This window comes from Bombina bombina, chromosome 1 (genome assembly GCF_027579735.1).
Source record: "Bombina bombina isolate aBomBom1 chromosome 1, aBomBom1.pri, whole genome shotgun sequence".
Lineage (NCBI taxonomy): Eukaryota > Metazoa > Chordata > Amphibia > Anura > Bombinatoridae > Bombina > Bombina bombina.
The window spans coordinates 1,331,885,125-1,331,897,143 of record NC_069499.1 but is presented as its reverse complement, the minus strand read 5'-3'; the positions used below and the strand labels follow the sequence as shown (position 1 = coordinate 1,331,897,143).

The 12,019-nt window shown below is 42.7% G+C and overlaps 1 protein-coding gene across 2 annotated transcripts in view; it reads right to left on the bottom strand.

The window, feature by feature from the left end:
* WDR59 (WD repeat domain 59) overlaps positions 1-12,019 on the bottom strand; it is a 177,823-nt gene that overhangs the window by 30,252 nt on the left and 135,552 nt on the right. For both annotated transcript variants that reach the window (XM_053702127.1, XM_053702137.1), the window contains 7 exons: positions 10,085-10,218; positions 9,150-9,231; positions 8,507-8,619; positions 8,070-8,208; positions 7,895-7,967; positions 7,547-7,670; positions 7,154-7,296 (listed from right to left, as the gene is read on the bottom strand). In XM_053702127.1, coding sequence (XP_053558102.1) covers positions 7,154-7,296; positions 7,547-7,670; positions 7,895-7,967; positions 8,070-8,208; positions 8,507-8,619; positions 9,150-9,231; positions 10,085-10,218 — 808 coding nt within the window. The remainder of the gene's footprint in view (positions 1-7,153; positions 7,297-7,546; positions 7,671-7,894; positions 7,968-8,069; positions 8,209-8,506; positions 8,620-9,149; positions 9,232-10,084; positions 10,219-12,019) is intronic.

Here is a 12,019-nt window from a genome sequence, read left to right as displayed (position 1 = left end):
CTCCTCTACAGGTTACTGCTGTGAAATCTTTGTGGCTTTGCTAATCTCGAGTATGCATCAGATGGTGGCTTCTGGTGAGATGTTTCCAAGATTTGGTGTGGGTTGATGAACTCTTCTCCTGCCCCTCACACAAGACTTTGTCCTGTTTTAACATGATAGCCCTGAGGCTTGAATAATGGTGGTTCGACTAACCTGAGACTTTTGTGATGATACTACTTTATTTTAACTTTATAAAATATTTAAGTGGAGCCTTGAGTAGACCTTTCACCTTTTCTTACTTTAATCATTGTTATTATATCATTCTGTTGCTTGTTGCCTTTATAATTCTCTTATTTAACTTTTTGGAGGGTTTCAATAGGCATGTATATTATCTGATTGACTCAACTCAATTCTTATTATACCTCAGAATCTATATTAATGTTATACTACACAACTAGACCTCTTGATTAGCTCCCTGTTATAGGAGGATGTCAGGTTATCTTTGTGGATGTGCTTTTATTTTACATCTTATACCTATCTCATTTTGACTCTAAGTGACATCCAATGAAAATTTTGCATATTGTGCTGTATTTCTATACTAACATACTTGAGGGGCTACAACTGTATGTTCAAATATTCCCTTATCTAGACATTTAGTAATGTGTCCTTCTTGTGGCTTATCCCCATGGCTATTTTTATATTAAAAACATTGATGGCACATTAGAATAGGTGATACAATAGGGATCTACCCAAGTGTAGAAATTGATGTGAAAGTTAAATACCTCTATATGCACGCTTGAATGCTGAGTGTACCATCCACTTGGTCTAACTCTTTCCGTCATTTCACCAAGTTGTTGTACACATTTGCTTTGATCTGTGTTGTTCTTGATAACCCTTTGGTATTGGGCCTTAGGAATATTTTGTAATAGTGATGGAGGGTGACAACTATCGTCTCGAAGGATGGAATTCCTGTCAGTGATCTTCCTAAAAAAGGTAGTGCCCAATCTGTTGTTATTCTTGAATACCCTGAGATCCAGGAAGTCAATCGTGTCAAGGTCTGCTTGATATTGAAATCTGATGGTGCTATCCAGGCTGTTCAAGTCTAACTCTTCAAGGATTGTTGTGCGGCTATCCTCCAATGGGATCATAGGTGGTTGGATTTTCGTCTATTTGACAGTGTCAAAAACTTAAATTATGCTTACCTGATAATGTTCTTTTCTTCAGATGGAAAGAGTCCACAGCTGCACTCATTACTTTTGGGAAATAAGAACCTGGCCACCAGGACGAGGCAAAGACACCCCAGCCAAAGGCTTAAATACTCCTCCCACTTCCCTCATCCCCCAGTCATTCTGCAGAGGAACAAGGAACAGTAAAAGAAATACCAGGATGAAAAGGTGCCAGAAGAATAAAAAATAAGAGACGCCCCATAGAAAAAATATGGGTGGGGAGCTGTGGACTCTTTCCATCTGAAGAAAAGAAAATGATCAGGTAAGCATAATTTAAGTTTTTCTTTATAAATGTAAAGAGTCCACAGCTGCATTCATTACTTTTGAGAAAACAATACCCAAGCTATAGAGGACACTGAATGCAAAAATGGGAGGGTACAATAGGTGGCCCAATCTGAGGGCACCAGGCTTGAAAAACCACAACCCAACCAAACCCTGCTTCGCCGGAGCCGTGCAAAAAAAAAAAAAACTAGAAGGAAAAGGCCCCAAGGATACTGACCCGCAGATAGTCCGAAAGCCTAACTAGAGACCGCAAGCAGACTCACTGAGCCAACACTCCTCCAGGAGAACTGTCGCCCAGCAGTTGGTCCCCACACAACCCTTACTAGGTACAGTACCAAAATCCCCAAAAGGGAGAGAACAAGGGTAAGCCAAAGGGATACCCAAAAGGAACAGCACAATCCATAAAGGAAAGACCCCCTTCAAAGGAAGGTCAAATCTACAGAGACCCGAATGGATCCTGAGAACAAGGGGAGACGCCGCCCAACCCACAAGGAGCAACAGGCATCATCAAGGAGAAGAAACATCTCCCAAACATCGTGCAACACCACTGAAAAAGACAGCTGAAGACAAAGTCCTCAAAACGCCATAACTCAGAGACTGAGCAAACAGCAAAGTACAAGTAGCAAACTCAGAGAGTAAACATCTGAGTCTAGTAACACGCTGCCATCTGTAGGAAGACAGAGAAAACACTATCCGTAAGGAAGAAGCGGCCGCACAAAGTAGCAGACTGCCCAACCTCCAAGACATAGATTGCCCAACCTCCAAGACAGAGGACACTCTCCAGGCAATCCAGGCCGCCAAGCCTACTCACAGATCTCAAAAGGGGAGAGGCACATAACCTCTAAAAAAGAAGGTCCACTATCACCCCCAAGACCTGAGGATGAACAACAGATCTCAGATCCTACACCTAGCCGGACCAGCCCAAGCAACGGCAGATCTGAAAGCAAGGGAACCGAAAGGAACCCCAAGACCGGCCCCCAAAAGGGCAGAAGAATGGATACAGCCACTTCAACCTAAAGACAATCGAGCAGGCGTTAGACCTAAGGAGATCTATCAAGGCCACCCTACTAAGTCTTAAAGCGGAGCCAGCAGCTCCCCAGATGGACAGGAACAACTCAAAGAGTAGGCCAATCCCGAACCAGATAAACATCTGTTCTAACCTCCCGAACACAGGAGAGGCCCCTAAAAAGGGAACCACACCTCCATAAGAAGGACAACGAGCCCCCTGAAGAGGAGAGCATCAATAAACACCTGCCCATAAGACAGGAAGTCGTAGGAGGAACCGAGAGGACACAAGGCCATGTCACTGACGAACATGGAAGAACCCCATAAAAACACCATCGTGCTAGCACACATACCAGGCGCAAAAGTGACAGCTGAGCAACCGCAAACCTTCCGTTTGCTAGGCAGGAAAGCCCACTATCAGGTCACGTCAGTTGGCTGTCGCAAGTGAACCATATCGTCCGGCACAAGACCAGCCCCAAGGAGCCCCGGCTCCCAGTAAATCTGGCCAAGTTGTAAAACAGAACAGCCAGAACAAGGGCTAAGCCCAAGTACCCAAGAAACTGGAACCCCCCGGCCAGTCCTAGGATCATAAGTAACATCCCACAGCGGGATCCACAAAGAGAAAATGCAGAGTAAAACCCTCCACAACCGGAAGATCAGGACAAGAAGCCCAGGCCCCACAAATGATTAGATTAAACAATGTTCCAGGAACATAAATCCCTTGTCTGATATAAAAAAATAGACCTCACAGGGAAAAAATCCAGAATAACCTGGATAACAAGAGCAAGAAGCCCTTGCAAGTCCTGACCCCGAGGGAAGAGACCACCCCTTGCAGGAGCCCAACACTCCAATGAGCCAGGACCATAAAAGTACACTAGAGCTAACAAGCGCCCAAGCAACATTAACATGACTGTGCTTGAAAGTGCGGCTAATCCCCCTAAGGGACACAAGGCGCCGCTAATTTTATCAACCTCGAAAGGAGGAAAGGATGAGTAGACCTCGCCAGGGATCGAACTAGCAACCTTCGGATTGCTACAGTACAGAGTAGCCACAGAGCATTAGTATGCTGAGCTAGTTGTCCAACTAGCGCAAGCTCCAGACACAAGGGGAACAGTGAGGACAAGTCACCAGAACAGAGCAACATCAAGCTTTCACATCACCTCAGATTCTAAGTCAGAGGACAATAAAACATGGGTTTGGATGCCACCTGGATGGCAATACCTGAACCATAAGAGTGGAAACCACTAGGACCTCTTCTGTCCCAAGAAAGAGATGCAGAGCATTCCCAACACCGGGAAAGGACCCCTAACCGGAGCCCAAAAGGACCTCACTGTCTACTGTCCTGAAAAAGGAACAACCAACTCCTGAAGGGAATCTAAGTCCCCGGAAGGCGACCCATCCACAAGGAGAAGCGGACAATCCAAGAGGTCTCAATGAAGAAGAGAACCACTAAAGAGAACCACAAAAGGACAATTTCCTAAAGCAACACTGCCCCGACCGGCGGAAAGAGGCGCTAAATCCTCTAACTTTCCCACCGCGTGGAAAGGAATACTCTAGGTTCCGAGGGTATCGGAAACAACAGAGAGTGACGCAGCAAAATTCACTGACCCAGTCACAAGAGAGACGGCTATTTAGAACTGAAACAATCCCGAGAGCAGCACGGACCCGCAAGTCCTCTTGCGATGCTTAGCTGAAACTTGTAAAACACATAACAAGAACATAAATAATGTTAAGAGCACTCAGCACCCCAACCTGACCAGCAAGGTATAATAGGCGCCACGTGTCTGAATAAGCCGCGCGACAGAAGATCTGACCCAAGCAGGACCAGTCTGCAACCAGGGTCATAAATGCCAAGCTGGCTAAATCCGCCCTCAGAGAGGGAGGAAGAAAAACAGACAAACATGGGACTAACGTGTCCCGAACAGCTTTCATAGAAGCAAACAGTGAGTATCGATCCCAGAGATTTTTAAGTTCCTGCAGGAAACATAGTATGAAAAAGAAAATAAAATTCATCCTAACCGGTTAAAATAAAATAACAGGCAACCCGCGGGTTAACGGCCAAGAAGAACAGAAAGATCCGCAGGACCAGCCTAACGGAAACCCTGTTCCTCCAACAAAACTGGGAAGGATCTCGATTACAAGACTTAAAGGAGATTACTTCATCGCCCCATGTCTAACAAGGTGAGCCATTCAAAGGAGGAGACTGATGAGTCCCATAACTGAGTATAGGGTCCCCAAACAGCTCAAAAACGTGTCTGAGTAAAACACGAAGGCGAGCCAGACTGTAACGAAAGGCTCAACACTCAGGAACAGTTACACCTGCAGGGAACTGCACATGCCCTTCAGTGGCCGAGAGACCTGAGGCAATCGGGCACGAGCACAATCGCAAATAAATATCTGGACTTTGTAGATGAGCAAGCGCCAAAAGTATGTAAAAGCAAAAAACGCACCACAACCTACGGGGGAACAATCCATAACCTGGGTTACCCGCATGTGTAGTAGTAGTAGTAGGGAGCTGTAGGGAACTCGCCTCCCGGAGGACAGGGCCCCCCAAGGCAGATGGCTCAGCAGTCCCTTGAATCCCCGAGACCGAGGAACAAGGCGTTCTAGGACGGCCTAAAGAACATAACTGACTGACCCAAGTCAATGGGGCCAATTCGCATTCGTCACAGGAAGAAGAATCTGAATCAGAAAGTTGAACAAACTCAACATCAGCATCCTCCATAACTGGATAAAGGATACCAAAAAAATGGACTATATATAAAACAATTTAAACGGCACCTGACACCCATAATGGCTGGGGCACTCACCAGCTCCTATGAACCCCCACACCAGCGGACTAGAATTCTCCGTCGCCATACAGTCAGGAATGCGGAAATGGGAGACCAGAACATAGACACGCCCGGTCACAAGGTGAACCATACAGTCCAAAAACAAAGCGCCCAACCGTAAGGTCGCGTCGCATCGAAAGGCGGCTATGTTCCAAAAAGCCACAAGCCCAGTTAACACTACACATAAGCAGATTGAATCACATAACAAACACGATTAAAAAAAACCCTGTTCAATAATCCCCCTCGGGAGATATTAACCCTTGATTCCAAGATACTAAAGGAGTCCCACTGAGCCCCTGTATTTTTCATGTGAGTTTGTAGGAACAAATGAGTTACAGTACAATCATGAATAAGTAAAATGAAACACTCTTACAGGAATCTACGCTGTGGAACAGGAACACGGCCCTTCAAGTGTGACGGATAGGAGCCTCGCCTCCGCCATGGACTTGAGAGAAGGAAGCAGGCAGCAAAGCGAAGTTCGACAACACCAATTGCTTGTGGAGTTGTTAAAATGAGTCAGGATGGTTTCGCAGAAAGACTCTTCCTGCATCTCCGGACTCTAACTTTCATCCAAGCTCTCACTGAGAGACTGACAGGATTACTTAAAACTCCCGTCCCATGTCGAAGAGTACTACCCTCCATAAGAGACGAAAAACTTCTGACACTTCTCTGCCAACCTCCTGTAACGAAAGGCAAAGAATGACTGGGGGATGAGGTAAGTGGGAGGAGTATTTAAGCCTTTGGCTGGGGTGTCTTTGCCTCCTCCTGGTGGCCAGGTTCTTATTTCCTAAAAGTAATGAATGCAGCTGTGGACTCTTCATTTATGAAGATAATGTTTATATATTTGTTAAGTTTATTCTTATTTTCTACAGGAGGCGCTGTGTTTGTGAGCTCTAGGGATGTGATTTGCAGTTAATTTCTATGTATACTTTAGCGCCTGATTTTTTGCACACGTTTTCTCATTGGCAGAGCATTTGGGGAGGGCCATACAGGCCTATTTAAGTTTTGTTTGAATCACTTTTGTTTGTAAAGGAAGGGGCTTGTTTGCTCTGAAACGTCATGCTTGAAATAAAGTTAACGTTTTAAGTTATTGCTGACTAAAGACCAATGAGTGCTTTTTGCTTTGAAAATAATTTAAAGTGAAGTCAGCACCTCTCACAAAGTATCTTGGGGCACGAAAAAGGGGATTAGCCAGGTCCCAATATCATATTCCAAAATTCAAACGGATTTCCAGCCTCCAATTCATAGTTTGTTTTATGCAGGGTCCATACAAAAAAAACAACGTTTAAAACCAGCAATTGGTTCTTAGTCATGACTAAGAACCAATTACTGGTTTGAAACGTTGTTTTTTTGTATGGACCTTGCATAAAACAATAAAGGTCTTTTGCTTTGCTCAGACTGCGTTTTACTACTACAGCACCCTGGCAGTTGGGAAACATTTGGTGAGAGTGCATATACAACACCATCTACTATATATATATATATATATATATATATATATATATATATATATATACATACACACACACACACACACTACAGTGCCCTGGAACGTCCGGCTAAAATTTACCGGGCCTTGAGGTCACGGGTTGAGAACCACTGGTCTAGGAGACAAAAATAAAAAGAAAGAAATGAAACTAGAAGAAATTCTTTAAACCTTGCCAATGAGTGTCTTATTCCTGTCTATCAACCTAGAAGTGAACCAAAATGTTTTTAGTAAACAGGTTTTGATAGTAAGCTAGGAATGCTAAACTCACTTGTACGATTACACAAAACAAGAAGAAATACTCTACTCCTGTTAAAGTCCCCAAACCTAATTCTGCCACTCACCTATTCCTCGATGTGGTTCAGGTGGGCAGGACACAAATTTAAGTACTTCAGCACGTTTCTCCTGCAAACCCCAGCGGTACAAGATTTCTCCATAACACTTCTTAAAGTCATCAAATTGCTGAGCATTTGCTGGGTCCAGCAATCTGTAGGATAAAAAATAATAATATCTGCCTATAAAAATGAAGGTGTGCATCTCAAACATATGGGCTAAAGATTACTAAGCAGCTACTATTCCACGGTATCTCTTAGCATTCAATGCTATATAAAAGTCTCATGTTACTAAGGCTGGTACAGTAACACCTACTTTTTCCAAATACTAGGCTCATATTCTCTTCCTACTTTCATTTTTACTCTAGTCCTACCTTACACCCATTTTCATTCTTCTACTGTTACCTTTTGTTCTTGTCATGTTGCTCTCTCTCACGTTCCCGAGGATCCACATAAGTCATGGCACCATATCTATAATCATCAGGTGATACTTCTGCCCATGGAGCTCCGTGATCACCATCTTGAAGGCCTGAAAGTACACCCAAGAGAATCTACTTACTAAAAATTCCATTTAGTAAGAAGCCCATTTCAACCCCTGGCTTGTTTGTAGATTTAGGACATTTAAAGTGCATACAATCTCATCCAGCTATCCAATAGATGTGTCACCTAACATCATTAATCATTTTCACAGGGGATGTATACCTAAACTCAGTATTTTGTTTGCATAATTGCAGGCCTATTAAGTTATCTCACCAATGTTCCAGCCGTTGTTGCTGAATCCAATATCAGATATGCTGGAGCCAGAACCAGAAGAGGTGAAGCTGGGCTGAGACGACAAAAGAGTATACAAATTAGCATCTGTTATGAGCCAGGTGCATCAATAGCTGGGACTGAAAGGTTATATAAAAAAAATAAAAAAGATCCTTACATATCGGCAGTGTGAAGAACGAGAAGGGAATTGTGGGTAGGCTGCCTGGCTGCCTCCATGGGTATGTGACTGGGTATCAAAAACACTGCACAGCATGGCCAGTGTCTGAACATCATGCAGTTGGCAGTAATGGGCCAGTCTGGAAAGACAGGAGTAAAATAGCTAAATAGATGGTAAATAGAAGGCAGCCGTTCATGAATCTTGATCAGAGGTATGAAATATAGATTATAAAACATTATTTATGGATTATAAAATAAAAAGGTAATGTTGAAGAGTAGAAGATGTAGGTGTCATTTTACAGAACAAGCAATACATACATGGAATAATGTTCTAGGAGAACTGAGAGGAAAAAAATACAGCAATGGTATTAAGAGGTAGACTAGATGAGTGATTTCCAGTAATGACAAGGGGTTGGCACAGCCAAACTACAGACATACAGGGATTCCAGCAGCTGGCGACCAAAAGGGTGATGTGCCCAGGGAATCTCAACATCTGGATCATACTTGGGGTTCAAGCACATGTCATTAGCAGCAGCTGCCAACGCCCAAACCTAAGAAGATAAGAAAAGATAATGGGTGATAACGGAAAATTATCATGTCCAAAAGAACTAAACGTTTTTCTGGTGGTTTACAGACATTTAGTTATCTTCACTAGGTAAGAGCTTCCACTCCAGTAAGAATACCCTCAAGTCAGCTTATATTTTACACACGTGGCATATGCCCTAGTGATCGCAATGACTGCTCATGAGTGGTGCTCAGCCTTTCCAGAAGGAGAAATCTCTTATTTTCTTTGTATATGCCTGTGACACCCCAAAAACTCAGTTAATATAATAAAATTAAAACACTGCAAACTAAAAAGCAGTTACACACTAAAAAATTAGTAAAACCTTTAGAATTTAAAATGAGAAAAAAACACAGTAATCATTTTAAAATCTTTTCACTAAGATTCCATATCCTGTGCCACTTATTAGACCATTGCCTAAAACAGAACATTTATACTACAACACTGCAAAAGCTGTATTAGCCGACAATGAGCTGTTTTTTGTTACAGTCAGGCTGTATTAAATTAAAAGGCTGGTACCTGTACTAGATCTCTGCGCCCCACACTTAAAGCAGCTGCTGCGTTCTTCTGACACATCTCCTGAAGATCACCACAGTTCAGTCTAATCAGATGGAATTAACAGAAAGGCAGGACAAAATAAAGGAGTTAAAACATGCATTGTAAAAGGGCAAAAACCACACCGAAGGAAGAAATACAAAACATAAGAAATATTTAAAGAAAGGAGAGAAGGAAAGGAAAATAAAGAAATGTGTTTTTCCCCCAGAATGAAATCAGATTTGAGTACTTAAAGGGATAGTCTAGTCAAAATGAAACTTTCATAATTCAGATAGAGCATGCAATTTTAAGCAACTTTCTAATTTACTCCTATTATTAATTTTTCTTCATTCTCTTGGTATCTTTATTTTAAAAAGCAAAAATGTAAGCTCAAGAACCGGCCCATTTTTGGTTCAGTACCTGGGTAGCGCTTGCTGATTAATGGCTACATTTAGACACCTTGCCCTTTCAAATAAAGATACCAAGATAACGAAGAAAAATTGATAATAGGAGTAAATTAGAAAGTTGCTTAAAATTGCATGCTATATCTGAATCATGAAAGTTTTAGTTTGACTAGACTATCTCTTTAAAATGTTAGGGCAGAAGTGTATAAATATAATCTTCTCATTAAAACGGCACAGTTACATAAGAATACAATCACAGAGATTGAGTTGGTTTAATTATAAAGACCCTAAACTTGATGCACTTATAGAGGAGCTTAAAGTCGAGCAGACAAATGGGTGTCCTAACACCACACAGGCTGCAGATGCATGAGGGATACCAGGACACACATACGCATGCACACAAGGTAGTACATAAGCATAAAGACAAAAGATATGTGCACAGGTATAACGATAAGAGTAAACACAAAACATAGAAAACAAGGAGTATGTTATCATGCGGTGCAAGTAAAGCCTTACATGTACATCTCTCCTAGAGTCTTGTGCACAGCCAAGAGACAAGAGATATCTTGAATAATCACTTTCCCAGCAGCCTTGATAGGACGTGAGTTTGAGTCACTTGTCTCACGCTTTGATTTCCATCTCCGAGATTTCTGAGGGAGAACACAATACCAGTGTTATCATCTCTACTAGGCAAAGGTCTTATCAGTTGGTGCTGTTACATATTACAATAAATCCAATCCTGTTTGCATCTTGATAACTAGACAAATGTTTAGAGAGGTCACAGTATACTACTTGCTTCAGTGGGTAACATGAACACTCTCGCACAACGCCATTTAAATGGAAGATCAGAACAGCGTCACTGCAAAATGAGGCCACACTGCTAGTTTCTCACTTAAGGTTTTATTATCTCACTGTCCCGTAGAGCCTAGAGGCTCAGTGCTGCCAATGCCAGATAGTGGAGACACATGCTGGAATGTGCTCTATGTGCAGTGCTTTTATACAAGATGTCCACCAAGAAATGGATGGCTATGCATTTCTTCTTTTTATATACTTTTATATTTCAAGAATGGTATGACAAATTATAGCCGATCTCTATACAAATCACGGTAATGGAGCATCTATGACAAATATATAGCAAACATCAGCTCCATTTTAGATACAGGATCATACTTGCAGGGATATGAATATATAGACAGTGCTATATGGGGCTCACTAAATAAAAGCAGCACCTGACATATTTTCAATGTAACTAGTTGCCAGGGAGTACATAGGTACCAGTGTTATAAAGCTTATTTACCCTAACCAAGGTACCAGTGTTATATAGCTTATTTACCCTAACCACGATCACCCACTGCTCTCTAATCCTAACTGGCTCATCTAGACCCCAATGCACAGAAACTGTGATGTCCAAACTCATCCCTCACACAAATATCCTTAAGGGCACTGTCCTGATACTCCATTGCAGTTGAACCTCCTTTCACAATACTTTATAACAGCTGACCAAATCTCTCCCAACTGCATTGAACTGTAACCTCCACTATTGCAACCACTCTTAAAGGGACATGAAACCCAAAAATTTTCTTTCATGATTTAGATAGAGAATATAATTTTAAACAATATTCCAATTTCCTTCATTTTTAGATATCCTTTGTTGAAGAAATAGCAATGCACATGGTGAGCCAATCACGAGGCATCTATGTGCTGTCACCAAACAGCAGCTACTGAGCCTATTTAGATATGCTTTTCAACAAAGGATATCAAGATAATGGCCTCTAGTTATCAAGCCGTCAACCGCAAATACGCTGGAATTCTGCAGCGTATTTGTGGCGAGGCTGATTCGTTGTAGTTATCAAGCCCTACAGACAGGCAAAAGTAGAATCTAGTGACGTAAGCTACGAACCGCCGGTCTCAGTCCGACAGTCCGATAGATTCTTACGTCACTCCATATGTGCCGAACGCAAGTTCGGCACAATCTGACTACTTTTGCTAGTTACCAAAGAACTAGCAGGTACGCTCGGCACTATTCCGGCCCAGCGTACCTTGTTTTCAATCCGCCGCCCTGGAGGCGACAGATCCCATAGGAATCAATGGGAGTCTGACAGCAACGAGAGCTCATGTTCCCTGCTGCCCGATATCCCATTGATTCCTATGGGAACGTCTGCACCTAACACCCTAACATGTACCCCGAGTCTTAAAACCCCTAATCTGTCCCCCCTACACCGCCGCCACCTACATTATACTTATTAACCCCTAAACCGCCGCTCCCGGACCACGCCGCAACTAAATAAACTTACTAACCCCTAAACCGCCGCTCCCAGACCCAGCCGCTACTATAATAAATATATTAACCCCTAAACCGCCTCTCCCGGGCCCCGCCGCCACCTACATAATACCTATTAACCCCTAATCTGCCGTCCCCTATACCGCCGCCACCTATATTAAATTTATTAA